The 15,926-nt window shown below is 47.5% G+C and overlaps 1 protein-coding gene across 1 annotated transcript in view; it reads left to right on the top strand.

Annotated features, from left to right (window-relative positions):
• LOC120918358 (mucin-17-like) overlaps window positions 1–15,447 on the top strand; it is a 70,959-nt gene extending 55,512 nt beyond the window's left edge. Inside the window, exons 9-13 of the mRNA XM_040329910.1 lie at window positions 1,298–1,372; window positions 1,600–1,726; window positions 6,779–12,320; window positions 12,354–13,072; window positions 13,879–15,447. Coding sequence (XP_040185844.1) covers window positions 1,298–1,372; window positions 1,600–1,726; window positions 6,779–12,320; window positions 12,354–13,029 — 6,420 coding nt within the window. The 3' untranslated portion in view covers window positions 13,030–13,072; window positions 13,879–15,447. The remainder of the gene's footprint in view (window positions 1–1,297; window positions 1,373–1,599; window positions 1,727–6,778; window positions 12,321–12,353; window positions 13,073–13,878) is intronic.
• Window positions 15,448–15,926: the final 479 nt, after the last annotated feature.

The raw sequence follows: 15,926 nt of genomic DNA, 5'->3' as shown, positions 1-15,926 counted from the left end.
CTGATAGACATGGACGGTTCTGATAGACATGACAGCTCTGATAGACATGGAGAGTTCTGATAGGCATGGAGAGTTCTGATAGACATGGACGGTTCTGATAGACATTGACGGTTCTGATAGACATGGATGGTTCTGATAGACATGGACAGCTCTGATAGACATGGAGAGTTCTGATAGACATGGACGGTTCTGATAGACATGGAGAGTTCTGATAGACATGGAGAGTTCTGATAGACATGGACAGCTCTGATAGACACGGACGGTTCTGATAGACATGGACAGCTCTGATAGACACGGACGGTTCTGATAGACATGGACGGCTCTGATAGACATGGAGAGTTCTGATAGACATGGAGAGTTCTGATAGACATGGAGAGTTCTGATAGACATGGACAGCTCTGATAGACATGGATGGTTCTGATAGACATGGATAGTTCTGATAGACATGGACGGTTCTGATAGACATGGAGAGTTCTGATAGACATGGAGAGTTCTGATAGACATGGAGAGTTCTGATAGACATGGACAGCTCTGATAGACATGGATGGTTCTGATAGACATGGACAGTTCTGATAGACATGGAGAGTTCTGATAGACATGGAGAGTTCTGATAGACATGGACAGCTCTGATAGACACGGACGGTTCTGATAGACATGGACGGCTCTGATAGACATGGAGAGTTCTGATAGACATGGAGAGTTCTGATAGACATGGAGAGTTCTGATAGACATGGACAGCTCTGATAGACATGGATGGTTCTGATAGACATGGAGAGTTCTGATAGACATGGACGGTTCTGATAGACATGGAGAGTTCTGATAGACATGGAGAGTTCTGATAGACATGGAGAGTTCTGATAGACATGGACAGCTCTGATAGACATGGATGGTTCTGATAGACACGGACGGTTCTGATAGACATGGACGGCTCTGATAGACATGGAGAGTTCTGATAGACATGGACAGCTCTGATAGACATGGATGGTTCTGATAGACATGGATAGTTCTGATAGACATGGACGGTTCTGATAGACATGGAGAGTTCTGATAGACATGGAGAGTTCTGATAGACATGGACAGCTCTGATAGACATGGATGGTTCTGATAGACATGGAGAGTTCTGATAGACATGGAGAGTTCTGATAGACATGGAGAGTTCTGATAGACATGGACGGTTCTGATAGACATGGAGAGTTCTGATAGACATTGAGAGTTCTGATAGACATGGACGGTTCTGATAGGCTGGGATCTTCTGCTGATGGTGTGCTCTTCTGCTCTTCTGCTTCGGATGTTTCAGGCCCAGCAGCAGAGGGAGTTTGAAGAGGAGACGAAGGGAAGATTTCGGCGCAGTCAGTCCATCGAGATGGCGGCGGTGAGTGTGTTCTCTACGTTACCCGTCATCAGTGTTCTTCACATCCCAGCCAATGGGAGATGAAATCTTTATTCTGTATCTTAGGTAGTCACTGGGTGCATGCTAGGAAACCCTGCAAGTTGTCCGGGGTGGCGGGGGTGGGGTTCTCCATCGGCTGGCATGACTTAGTGAAGGAATTGTTGCTCTGATGTAATAACGATCTTCAACTCGCTTTGTATCATTTCCAGGAGGCGGCAGCGCTGGTTTCTGGAAGGTCACTGCACCCCCGGGACATCTTCCGGCAGCATGAGCGATCTGTATCCTGTTCCAACTCCCCACCGTCCACTCCCAGCTCTCCGGGGAGATCTCCGTCCAGTGAGTCCAACTCTTTTCATGGATCACTTCGCTGTGTCTGGGGTACATCGGGGGTAGAATTCCTTTCCCTCCAACTAGCATTCAAAGCTTCAGATCTGTAGTCAGCCTGAGAAGCAGGGGCGTCATTAGGGGGGGGGATGGGGGGCTGGAGCCCCGAATAAGTCCCTGAAAAACCCTGAGTCTCAGGAATGCAGTATTTAGTTGTTAGCCCCGAGCGCCGCCGAGCAGGGACCATTCTGATCCCGAGAGCCGCTGAGCGCCGCCGAGTGTCATAGCAGGTCCCGCCTTCTGAAGCCTGCAACGCCTATGATGGATGTCCCACTGGCCCAATGCCGGAACCGCAGGACGTGTGATGTCCATCATAGGCGCTGCAAGCTCCAGAAGGCGGGAATTACAATGCCGCCACCGCGCCACATCCCTGCTCGGCACACTGTTCGACGGCTCTCCTCGGCTCCTCCTCTGGCTGCATCTCTAAGTTGATGGGCATTGGGCGCGCCAGCGCTGTACACCGCACCATAGCTGAGCTGAGGTAGGTCAGTGAGTGTGTATGTCAGGTCAGTGTATTACAATGCCGCCGCCATGCCACAGCCCCGCTCCCTACTCAGCGTTTGGGCAGGTGGGTGGGCGGCTCTCCTCCTCTGGCTGCATCTCTGTGATGATCAGCATTGGGCGCACCGGAGCCGCACACCGCGGCTGAGCCGAGGTAGGTCAGTTAGTGTATGAAGGTCAGGCTCAGGCAGGTCAGTGTATGTAGGTCAGGCTCAGGCAGGTCAGTGTATGTAGGTCAGGCTCTGGCAGGTCAGTGTATGTAGGTCAGGCTCTGGCAGGTCAGTGTATGTAGGTCAGGTTCAGGCAGGTCAGTGTATGTAGGTCAGGTTCAGGCAGGTCAGTGTATGTAGGTCAGGCTCAGGCAGGTCAGTGTATGTAGGTCAGGCTCAGGCAGGTCAGTGTATGTAGGTCAGGCTCAGGCAGGTCAGTGTATGTAGGTCAGTGTATGTAGGTCAGGCTCAGGCAGGTCAGTGTATGTAGGTCAGGCTCAGGTAGGTCAGGGTATGTAGGTCAGTGTATGTAGGTCAGTGTATGTAGGTCAGTGTATGTAGGTCAGGCTCAGGCAGGTCAGTGTATGTAGGTCAGGCTCAGGTAGGTCAGTGTATGTAGGTCAGGCTCAGGCAGGTTAGAGTATGTAGGTCAGGCTCAGGCAGGTCAGTGTATGTAGGTCAGGCTCAGGCAGGTCAGTGTACGTAGGTCAGGTTCAGGCAGGTCAGTGTATGTAGGTCAGTGTATGTAGGTCAGGTTCAGGCAGGTCAGTGTATGTAGGTCAGGTTCAGGCAGGTCAGTGTATGTAGGTCAGTGTATGTAGGTCAGGCTCAGGCAGGTCAGTGTACGTAGGTCAGTGTATGTAGGTCAGGCTCAGGCAGGTCAGTGTATGTAGGTCAGGTTCAGGCAGGTCAGTGTATGTAGGTCAGTGTATGTAGGTCAGGTTCAGGCAGGTCAGTGTATGTAGGTCAGGCTCAGGCAGGTCAGTGTATGTAGGTCAGTGTATGTAGGTCAGGCTCAGGCAGGTCAGTGTACGTAGGTCAGTGTATGTAGGTCAGGCTCAGGCAGGTCAGTGTATGTAGGTCAGGCTCAGGCAGGTCAGTGTATGTAGGTCAGTGTATGTAGGTCAGGTTCAGGCAGGTCAGTGTATGTAGGTCAGGCTCAGGCAGGTCAGTGTATGTAGGTCAGGCTCAGGCAGGTCAGTGTATGTAGGTCAGGCTCAGGCAGGTCAGTGTATGTAGGTCAGTGTATGTAGGTCAGGCTCAGGCAGGTCAGTGTATGTAGGTCAGGCTCAGGTAGGTCAGGGTATGTAGGTCAGTGTATGTAGGTCAGTGTATGTAGGTCAGTGTATGTAGGTCAGGCTCAGGCAGGTCAGTGTATGTAGGTCAGGCTCAGGTAGGTCAGTGTATGTAGGTCAGGCTCAGGCAGGTTAGAGTATGTAGGTCAGGCTCAGGCAGGTCAGTGTATGTAGGTCAGGCTCAGGCAGGTCAGTGTACGTAGGTCAGGTTCAGGCAGGTCAGTGTATGTAGGTCAGTGTATGTAGGTCAGGTTCAGGCAGGTCAGTGTATGTAGGTCAGGTTCAGGCAGGTCAGTGTATGTAGGTCAGTGTATGTAGGTCAGGCTCAGGCAGGTCAGTGTACGTAGGTCAGTGTATGTAGGTCAGGCTCAGGCAGGTCAGTGTATGTAGGTCAGGTTCAGGCAGGTCAGTGTATGTAGGTCAGTGTATGTAGGTCAGGTTCAGGCAGGTCAGTGTATGTAGGTCAGGCTCAGGCAGGTCAGTGTATGTAGGTCAGTGTATGTAGGTCAGGCTCAGGCAGGTCAGTGTACGTAGGTCAGTGTATGTAGGTCAGGCTCAGGCAGGTCAGTGTATGTAGGTCAGGCTCAGGCAGGTCAGTGTATGTAGGTCAGTTTATGTAGGTCAGGTTCAGGCAGGTCAGTGTATGTAGGTCAGTGTATGTAGGTCAGGCTCTGGCAGGTCAGTGTATGTAGGTCAGTATATGTAGGTCAGTGTATGTAGGTCAGGCTCAGGCAGGTCAGTGTATGTAGGTCAGTGTATGTAGGTCAGGCTCAGGCAGGTCAGTGTATGTAGGTCAGGTTCAGGCAGGTCAGTGTATGTAGGTCAATGTATGTAGGTCAGGCTCAGGCAGGTCAGTGTACGTAGGTCAGTGTATGTAGGTCAGGCTCTAGCAGGTCAGTGTATGTAGGTCAGGTTCAGGTAGGTCAGTGTATGTAGGTCAGGCTCTAGCAGGTCAGTGTATGTAGGTCAGGTTCAGGCAGGTCAGTGTATGTAGGTCAGGGTATGTAGGTCAGTGTATGTAGGTCAGTGTATGTAGGTCAGGCTCTGGCAGGTCAGTGTATATAGGTCAGTGTATGTAGGTCAGTGTATGTAGGTCAGTGTATGTAGGTCAGTGTATGTAGGTCAGTGTATGTAGGTCAGGCTCTGGCAGGTCAGTGTATGTAGGTCAGTGTATGTAGGTCAGTGTATGTAGGTCAGGCTCAGGCAGGTCAGTGTATGTAGGTCCGTGTATGTAGGTCAGGCTCTGGCAGGTCAGTGTATGTAGGTCAGGCTCTGGCAGGTCAGTGTATGTAGGTCAGGCTCTGGCAGGTCAGTGTATGTAGGTCAGTGTATGTAGGTCAGTGTATGTAGGTCAGGCTCTGGCAGGTCAGTGTATGTAGGTCAGGCTCTGGCAGGTCAGTGTATGTAGGTCAGTGTATGTAGGTCAGGCTCTGGCAGGTCAGTGTATGTAGGTCAGTATATGTAGGTCAGGCTCAGGCAGGTCAGTGTATGTAGGTCAGTGTATGTAGGTCAGTATATGTAGGTCAGGCTCAGGCAGGTCAGTGTATGTAGGTCAGTGTATGTAGGTCAGTATATGTAGGTCAGGCTCAGGCAGGTCAGTGTATGTAGGTCAGTATATGTAGGTCAGGCTCTGGCAGGTCAGTGTATGTAGGTCAGTGTATGTAGGTCAGGCTCAGGCAGGTCAGTGTATGTAGGTCAGTATATGTAGGTCAGGCTCTGGCAGGTCAGTGTATGTAGGTCAGTGTATGTAGGTCAGGCTCAGGCAGGTCAGTGTATGTAGGTCAGTGTATGTAGGTCAGGCTCAGGCAGGTCAGTGTATGTAGGTCAGGCTCAGGCAGGTCAGTGTATGTAGGTCAGTGTATGTAGGTCAGGCTCAGGCAGGTCAGTGTATGTAGGTCAGGCTCAGGCACTGACAGCACGTGGAGCTCTGTGTTTACACACAGAGCTCCACGTATCTGCTGTGTTACCGACGATCGCGTGTACCCGGCGGACATCGCGGCCGCCAGGTACACGCATCAGCTTCCCAGCGATGTGCCGGGACAGTGTTTACCCGCTGCGCGCCCCCCAGAGGCGCGCGCGGGTAATGCTTTTAAATGACGTCCAAAGACGTCCAGTTGGCACTTGAGAGCCGCGCTGTTAACGTCTTTTGTCAATAGCGCGGGTCTCAAGTGGTTAAATAGGCATCTTGGTGCCATTCCTGGGATCGGATGTATGCAGGCATGGGCCAATGCACGTGGACGTGCGTGCTGATGCACCGGCATGTCAGTGCGTGTTTGTTACTGGCCCGGGCTTGTCTGTATGCTGGAACATGTGCTTGAGAATCAGCATTAGCTGCACAATAATGAGCATTAGCTGTACGAGTATTGGTCCCTTGAAAAATACAGGATTTACTGACAAGTTAATGGAGGGTTGGGTTGGGTTGGTTGGGTTGGTTGGTGGGTGGGTTGGTTGGGTTGGGTTGGTTGGTTGATGGGTTGGGTTGGTTGGTTGGTGGGTTGGGTTGGTTGGTTAGGTTGCGTTAGTTGGTGGGTTGATGGGATGGTTGGGTTGGTTGTTGGGTTGGTGTTTGGTTACTTGATTGGTTGGGTTGGGTTGGGTTGGTTGGGTTGGTTGGTGGGTTGGGTTGGTTGGGTTGGTTGGTGGGTTGGTTGGGTTGGGTTTGGTTGGGTGGGGTGGTGGGTTGGTTGGGTTGGTGGGTGGTTGGTGGGTTGGTTGGTGGGTTGGTTGGGTTGGTTGGTTGGTGAGTTGGGTTGGGTTAGTTGGTGGGTTGGGTTGGGTTGGTTGGGTAGGGTTGGTTGGTTGGTTGGTGGGTTGGGTTGGGTTAGTTGGTGGGTTGGGTTGGGTTGGTTGGTTGGTTGGGTTGGGTTGGTTGGGTTGGTGTTTGGTTACTTGGTTGGTGGGTTGGGTTGGTTGGTTGGTTGGTGGGTTGGGTTGGGTTGGTTGGTGGGTTGGTTGGTTGGTTGGGTTGGGTTGGTTGGGTTGGTGTTTGGTTACTTGGTTGGTGGGTTGGGTTGGTTGGTTGGTGGGTTGGGTTGGGTTAGTTGGTGGGTTGGGTGAACCAAGGGCTCAGTTTACAATCTTCACAGATAGAAATGACAGCTTGTACTCCTATGTTTAAGATAAATGGGATGGTTCATTCAGAGAATTGTTCACATAATTATGATGAGTACAAATGATATGAGAAAACTTGACTACAAATCTTCTTTTTTTCATTGAAGGTTTTTCCGGCAGAACAACGTTCCGATACCAGCGCAGCGTGACAGAGTCTATTTTGACACCTCCGGCCCGAAGTCCATCCTATTTTCCTGGTTTCCAGAAAAGAGACTCATTCAGTGGCCCTTCTTCTAGCACACCTCCAGCATGTTCTCCTGCCTTCATCTTCTCCAAGGCCCCACTGCCAGGTGGCACATCTACAAAGATGGACTCTTTACCTTCCTTTATACCCCCTCCAATTTCCACCAAGCGAGGCCCTCCATCACACGTAAAAGAGAACATATCTCCCCAGAGCTCCATATCTCCTCAGAGCTCTGTATCTTCTCCCAAGAGCCCCATACCTCCTCCTCTGAGCATCATACCCCCTCCTCAGGGCTCCATATCACCTCCTTGGAGCTCCATTCCTCCTCTTCAGAGCCCCATACCTCCTCCTCAGAGCTCCATATCGCCTCCTCAGAGTTCCATTTCACCTCCTCAGAGGTCCATATCTCCTCTACAGAACTCCATATATCCTCCTCAGAGTTCCATATCTCCTCTACAGAGCTCCATATCTCCTCTTCAGAGCTCCATTACGCCTCCACAGAGCTCCATATCACCTCCTTGGAGCTCCATACCTCCTCTTCAGAGCACCATACCTCCTCCTCAGAGCTCCATATCGCCTCCTCAGAGTTCCATATCGCCTCCTCAGAGTTCCATATCTCCTCTACAGAACTCCATATATCCTCCTCAGAGTTCCATATCTCCTCTACAGAGCTCCATTTCTCCTCTTCAGAGCTCCATACCGCCTCCACAGAGCTCCATATCTCCTCTCCAGAGTACTGTATCTCCACAACAATATCTGTATGATGTACCCTACAGGGCCGAATATGTAACACTAACACCAGAGGAGCCTCTACAACAAGGCACGGACATCAAAGCTCAGACGAGACCTCCAGCACTTAACATTCCACAGTCTACAAACTTTGACACTCCAGATGCTACAAACACAAAGATACCTGGTGATGTATACAGAGCAGAGTTTGTGCCCGTTGATAATCTGAACACATCTGAAGATCTTGTGGACCAAGGGCACAGTCCAAAGTCACCGAGGAGCTACCACACACCTGAAGGACCACCAGCAGCAATAAAGGCTACGGTCTCCATCTCCAGTCCTGTATCAGAAATTGCATTTGCAAGTGTCACACCAGTTACCGATGAAAAGATTTCCACCACACCACTTAGCACTGAGGCGCCAGGACTCAATTCTCTATTAGGTGCAAAAGCTATTGGGCCAACCTTTGCACCACAGGGACCAGTTTTAGCTGCACAAGCTTCTTCCACTTCTGCTGCTTCCTTTGACCAAAGATTATTACCATCTCCACCTGTTTCTGTAACTGCAGAAAAACTCCCAGAAACAAAATCAAACTTTTACCCAATAAGCAGCTATGAATCACATGCTTCCTCGAAGACCAATGTTGAGGGTCTCCCGCCTTCTCCTTTGCCTGATTCGCCGATAAGATTAGAAGGCAAAACTCCATTTTCATCCTCTTCTTTGAGGTCTATATTACAATATGTTGCTCCTCCTCCTTATACACCTTTTAGTGCAAGAACAACAGATTCTATTACAGTAAAGGCACCGGCCTTTGGGAAATCTCTGAATTCCAGGTCGGCTTCCATCTCTGCCGGGACTTTTCCTGGGATTTCGTCCACCAATGTTCCAAACTTAGAGACTTTAACTGTAAATTCTAACCAACCTAAACCTCAAACTCTACATCATATTGAGACACAGGAACATAATGCCTCCCGTCTTTCACAATCTCAGATCAAAGCCACCGATCGGTCAGCTGATGTACAACCAGTGGAGTGTAAAGCAGAGGTTCCAACAGTAGACAGTTTACCTAGAGAAACTAGCTTACCCACTTCTCAGATGGAACTCAACAAAGACCAGATCAAAGTTTCCTCCAACAACTTGCCTGAAGCTAAAGCTGAACCCATTTATAATCAAATTGAAGTATCATCAGCAGAAAATTTTCCTTTATCGCTAACTGAACCCATTAATATAGCATTTAAGATTCCCTCAGTGGAGACGATATCTGTTATCAACTTACCTGAACCTCAGGTAGAAGCTGACGTCCCTCTCACTGAAGTCTTACCTTTATCAATCACTGTTCATATCAACAACCCACCAGAATTTCAAACCAAGCCAATAGAAAAACACACAGAGGTTTCTCCAGTGCAATCTTTACCTGTGGTGGCCTCTCTTTGCACCATCTTACCTGAACCTCAGGAGGAACTTCGTGAAGAACAAACTGAGGTTTCTCCTGTGGAATCTTTACCTGTGGTGGCCTCTCTTTCCAGAATCTTACCTGAATCTCAAGATGAACTGAATGAAAAACAATCTAAAGTTTCTCCAGTAGATTATTTACCTGTGGTGGCCTCTCTTTGCACCATCTTACCTGAACCTGAAGAGGAACTCGGTGAAAAACAAACTGAGGTTTCTCCAGGGGAATCTTTAGCTGTGGTGGCCTCTCTTTGCACCATCTTACCTGAACCTGAAGAGGAACTCGGTGGAAAACAAACTGAGGTTTCTCCAGGGGAACCTTTAGCTGTGGTGGCCTCTCTTTGCACCATCTTACCTGAACCTGAAGAGGAACTTCGTGAAGAACAAACTGAGGTTTCTCCTGTGGAATCTTTACCTGTGGTGGCCTCTCTTTCCAGCATCATACCTGAATCTCAAGATGAACTTAGTGAAAAACAGCTTAGGGTTTCTCCAGTAGAATCCTTACCTGTGGTGGCCTCTCTTTGCACCATCTTACCTGAACCTGAAGAGGAACTCGGTGAAAAACAAACCAAGGTTTCCCCAGGGGAACCTTTACCTGTGGTGGCCTCTCTTTCCAGCAACGTACCAGATAAACTCAGTAAAAAAAAAATTGAGGTTCCCCCAGTGGAATCCTTACCGGTAGTGGCCCCACTTTCTGGCATCATACCTGAATCTCAACATGAACTCATTGAAAAACAAACTGAAGTTTCTCCAGAAGACTTCTTACCTGTGGTGGCCTCTCTTTGCACCATCTTACCTGAACCTCAAGAAGAACTCTGTGAAAAACTAACTGAGGTTTCTCCAGTGGCCCCTTTTTCAGGCATCGTATCTGAATCTCAAGAAGAACCAATTAAAAAACAAACTGAGGTTTCTCCAGTGGAGTCTTTACCTGAGGCAGCCTCTCTTTCCACAATCTTACCCGAGTCTCAAGCTGATTTCCAAACTAGCCTTCCAATAATACCTACCTTACCTATGGCTACTTATCCTCCCATCAATAGCTTACTAGGAAACCAAGCTGAACCCATAGAAAAACAAGCTTCAATTCCACCTACAGAAACTTTTCCTGCAAGTGCTTCACTTGGTACTACCGTTCACCTTGAATCTCAAGCTGATGATATTGGCAACCAGACTGAAGGTCTTCCGGCTGAAACTGTTTCCATGGATGTCTCTTCCTTTTTCCTGTCTGTACCCAGCTGTAATCAAACTAACCTTTCATCGGTCGAGACAATACCTGAAAACCTTCCCATGGGCGGTTTCAATGATTCTCAATTGAATGACTTTGTTAGTGGCGCTCAGTTTGATTCATTTCCTGTGTCTCTCCCCACTGAAGGGTCACCAGGATCTGAACACACCAAATACCAATCTGACGTTCCATCGGTTGAGGCCATACATGAACCCGTATCTCTTTCCACTGAAAATCCACTAAAACGTGAACACAAACTAAGCAATGATCAGGATCTTCAACCTCAGACTTCATCACCAGTGTCTTTTACCCTTCCCAAATCTGAACCCAGTATTGATCAAACTAAGGTTTCCAATAATGCAGACGTGCAATTGGCTGACTTCCTCTACACGGACAGTGCACCTATGTCCCAAGCCAAGGACAATATTAATCAAAGTAAGGTTTCAGCTGATCCAGCCGTACAATTGGCTGACTTCCTCTACACGGACATTGCACCTACGTCCCAAGCCAAGGACAATGTTAATCAAAGTAAGGTTTCAGCTGATCCAGCCATACAATTGGCTGACTTCCTCTACACTGGGAGCTCAGCCAGGCCCCAAGCCAAGGACAACATTAATCAAATTGAAGTTCCTCAATTAGCTGAATACACCATTCTACATTCTGATAGCTCTACAGGATACCAGAAAGATCAGATGACCACATTAACTGATTGTAAGTCTGTATTGGCCACTATTCCCGATATCAGCTCAAAAGAATTACAAGAAGAACCTTCTAAGATCCAAACTGAAGTTCCATCAAGTCAATCTTTGCCTCTGCCTGCTTCTATTCTCTTCAATGGCTCTCTAGACTCTCAAGCAAAACCCATCAAGGAACAAATTAGTGAACCACCTCTTTCATGCCAATCTCTTGGTGAGGTTAATCAAAGTGAGCTTCCTGGACCTGAGACTTTACCCATGTCTGCCTTTATTACCACTGACATGGTGTCAGAACCTCAAGCTGACACACACGATGGACAACCTGAGATTCTATTATCTGACATTGTTGTTTCTCTTGAATCTCAGGCTGAAATCTCCGATACGCCAACTGAGGTAACACCACTTCAAACCTTACCTGTTACAGATTCCCTATCCACCAATAGCTTACTGGAAGCTCCAACTGAACCAGAAGATGACGTAACTGAAGTTCCACAAGTTCAGTCCTCACCTGAGGCCACCATACTTTTTTCTGACAGGTCTGAATATGAAGCTAACCAAATTGAGGTTCTGGTGCCTTTATCTTTGCCTGTCTCCCTTCCCATTGAGAGTTCTTCTGAGTCCAATGTCCATCAACCAGAGGAAAATATACCGTCATCCTTCTCCCTTCCTGTCTGTAGCCTAACTGAACTTCTAGGAGAAATCAGGGATCTCCAAACTGAGCTTCTACCAACTGTGGGTAAAAATGAATTTCCCCAATTTCCTCCTGTCATCCCAGCTGAAGTTCAAGCTGACCCCCATGATGGACCATCTGAGGTTCTGCCAACTGTGGGTAAAAACGAATTTCCCCAATTCCCTCCTGAGATCCCAGCTGAAGTTCAAGCTGACCCCCATGATGGACCATCTGAGGTTCTGCCAACTGAGGGTAAAAATGAATTTCCCCAATTTCCTCCTGAGATCCCAGCTGAAGTTCAAGCTGAGCCCCATGATGGACCATCTGAGGTTCTGCCAACTGAGAATATAACTGAATCTACTACACTTCCTACCATCACCCAGCCTGAGCTTCTCCCTGAAATCAATGAATATCCCTCACAATTTCCACCGATTGTAAGTTTTCCTGGTTCCAACTCCCCTCCTCCTGAACAATCACCCGAATATCCAGCAGCATGCAGCCTTGAAAATCCAGAGGTTCTAATACCTGACACATTTATTGCATGCATGGCCCTTTGCACAGACGAATCAGCTGAATCTAATATAGAAGAAAATTATAGCCAAACCTCAACCGAAACTTCATTTTTACCCACTTCATTGCCATCCAATGGCTCTTCTGAATGGTCATCGGAACTCAGCCAGGTGCCACCAGCTGACCCTACATCTCTCACATGGTTAGGTGACAACCCTTCTACATCTCTCACATGGTTAGGTGACAACCCTTCTACATCTCTCACATGGTTAGGTGACAACCCTTCTACATCTCTCGCATGGTTAGGTGACAACACTTCTACATCTCGGAACGATACCTTAAATGTAGTCCTGCCATTGGATTCTTCGCTGCTTTCTGCTTCCTTTCCCACCGACAGCTTAGTCAAATTTTCAGCTGATCCCAATGGAAACCTAATAGAAGTTGAATCTCTGCCAGTGTGCTCCTCGCTTCTTGTTGGCAGCTCTGACATCCCATGTGATGGGGCAGGAGTTCCAGAGGCACCTTTACTTTGGGATTCACTGCCAGCTCCCAGTTTAAACCTGTTTGGGGACCCTCATCCTGGAAGCCCACCTGTCATTGGTTGTCTGATTGAACCTTATCAAACAGAGAAAGCTTCTGGGCCTGAGACGGAGGCCATTTCTACAATGGAACCCAGCACAGATAAAGTCATTGTACATGACATTTTGCCCATCAGTAACTTGCCGGCGGAAGAGAGTCAAACGCCAAAAGATTTGTCTCTGTGCAATACGGACTTAATGAATTCCAGAGATAGCTCAGCCTTCGTTGACCAAAAACACTCAACATTAATCCCAACAGAGACCACAGAGAATAATATTCCCAACAACAACAACACTCTTCCCTCTGAAGTTGTTCTGTGACCTTCACGTAGCAAGTTGTAAGACGTCCTCAACTGTCACAGAGGTAAGTGACCATGTGGGAACTTTCTGGCCTGGTGCACTTATCTATACTGTAATGCCATATGTAAGGGTTTTGTCAGGTACCTACATGTACTAGGATGTGTCCATCTGAGTGCTTGGTGGTCAGCAGAGGCCAGGTCCTCCATTTTTTCATGTGGTTGAAGGGTATTGGGCTGGTGGTGTGGTCTTCTCGATGTGTCCGCCTGTCGAAACTCATGTTTCCTTTTGTTGTTTGTGATGTCTTTCTTTCTTGGCATCTACCTTTTACTTTTGATGTTGTTCCTTTTCTCTTCTCTGGGTCCTGCTGTCCACCTGTCCTAGGAGTGCTCTTAGTTCTACATCTAGCAAGATTTGGATTTGGTAGTCATGGACCATAGGGCGACATACTGAGTATTATAAAACAGTTCTTTATTTGAACACAATAAAACAATACAAAAAATATATAAAAAAATGCTCTCTGCTTAGAGCAGTGGTCTCCAAACTGCTGCCGGGGGCCGAATATGGCCCTTTGCTTGCCTTTGTCCGGCCCTCTAGGTATTATTCCCCTGTGAACAATATCCTCCAGCAACAATAGACCCCTCAGGACAATAGATCCCCCAACAACAGACCCCCTGCAAGCAAATACCCTCAAAGCAATAATAGAAGCACCCCAGGAACACTAGATCCCTCCCTCAGCATTAGATCCCCCATGCTGGAGGTGCTGGTTCTAGTTTTAGAATTTTTGATTTTGCGGTCCCGCCATACCTTTGATGTGATATGGGTATCCTTTATAAGTGATGGTGACCTCAGATCTTTCTTTTTCTTCCTCAGGTATCAAACACTGGCCAGGTGACTGTCCTGTCCACAGTGAAAAGACTGACCTGAGAATCCTCCAGATACTGACACACTTAATTACTTCCTCAATCATACTGACACCGGGGGGATGGAGGGACCTTGTCTTCAACAGTCCAGAATACTATATGCAGGCGCCAATCCATCGTGTGAACCTAAAGACATTGCTCTTTCTTTTTATTGAGTGATGAGATGACATCATCAGTTAGAGGAAACCTCCCATCGTCATGTCCAATCCAAGGACTTTACCATCAGACCTGCTCAGCCATCACTGACGTTACCAGAAAAGGACGTGTCCCCCTTTTCTGATCCTTGATTATCTTCAGATATTCATAAACATGGATAAGAAGGGTCTATGTTCTTGTTCTATCACAGCCACCAAGGAGAGGAGGTCTACTTGTACTCACAGATGATGTTCTTCCACAATCCCAACAATGAGACATAAATACCAATCCAGTGAGGGACTTCCAAGACCTTCCCAACTGTCAGTGAGAAAATATTGTTTTACTTCCTTCAACAAGGAACTCATTCATTGATAGACAATGAGACAAAAATGGTAATTTATTGGGTGTGAAGAACCTGCATTTGCAGGACTCTCTCCCCTCCCCCTCTTTCTCCCTCTCCCACCCCCCCTATGGATGTGCGTCTATACATATGGCGGTGGTTGCATAATGGAAATTTGTTGTGGGCTGAAGATCTTTGACTGATATACGATAGGTGCCTTATTGAGCATTTACCATACTGGATATGTGAGGCTCCCTTAACGACCTTTGCCGGGTAGCGGTAGGTGTGTTTGGAAAGCATTGTGCGTCTTTTCGGGAAAGCAAATAGTTCTTTATATCTCAGAAAGGTCGAGGAATTACATAGTTCTGTATTTCTCTCCCAGGGTTGCTTCCCGTGGCTCACAGGAAGGCAGAAAGATTTGTGCTCTCTTCGTTATGACGAAGGTTACAGTCTGTGTGGGGTGCAATAAAAAGACGTAGACTGAGAAATGAAGGTGTAGAAGAAGGGTCGGCTCATGTTAACTGAGAAGGAAACGGTAAAGGTTGCAAACACTAAAGATGGAGTTACTGAAATGTCTGAAGGTTGTACTAGAAGATGATATTTGAGGAAGGATGCAAAGCACTTTAGTTTGTAAATGCATCACCATGGAAGGGTGGAGAAGTGCTGAGAGAACAGGCTGGGAGCATTTTATGTGGGTTTTGGGATGTGTAGTCATGGCCTGCTAAGGAAAGTGTGACTGTGACCAAGTTTTTTTTTAACTCTATGTAATGGGCTCTAATAATTTTCTTTTCATCCATCAGTAGATGGAGATATTGTTCTTCTTTGGAAGAGTCTTTCACGTCCTACTCCTCTGAGGAAGAGCATTGTCATGGAGAACATTGTGTCTTCCTTCTTCTAAATAGAGCATTGTCTCTTTCTACTCCTGGGTGGGAGACCATGATCTTTTCCTTCTTCTAAATTGGAGAACATTGAGGTTTATTTACTAAAGCTGGAGAGTGCAAAACAAGACGATGTTCTCCAACTCAGAAGAAGGAAGAGACAATGTTCTCCTACTCAGAAGAAGGAAGAGACAATGTTCTCCAACTCAGAAGAAGGAAGAGACAATGTTCTCCAACTCAGAAGAAGGAAGAGACAATGTTCTCCTACTCAGAAGAAGGAAGAGACAATGTTCTCCAACTCAGAAGAAGGAAGAGACAATGTTCTCCAACACAGAAGAAGGAAGAGACAATGTTCTCCCACTCAGAAGGAAGAGACAATGTTCTCCTACTCAGAAGGAAGAGACAATGTTCAATTACACAGAAGGAAGAGACAATGTTCTCCTACACAGAAGGAAGAGACAATGTTCTCCTACACAGAAGGAAGAGACAATGTTCTCCAACTCAGAAGGAAGAGACAATGTTCTCCTACTCAGAAGGAAGAGACAAATTCTCCTACTCAGAAGAAGGAAGAGACAATTTTCTCCAACTCAGAAGAAGGAAGAGACAATGTTCTCCCACTCAGAGGAAGGAAGAGACAATGTTCAA

Source organism: Rana temporaria, chromosome 1 (assembly GCF_905171775.1).
Source record: "Rana temporaria chromosome 1, aRanTem1.1, whole genome shotgun sequence".
In the NCBI taxonomy this organism is placed as follows: Eukaryota; Metazoa; Chordata; class Amphibia; order Anura; family Ranidae; genus Rana; species Rana temporaria.
The sequence above is the reverse complement of the archived record's forward strand: the minus strand, read 5'-3'. Positions and strand labels throughout refer to the sequence as shown.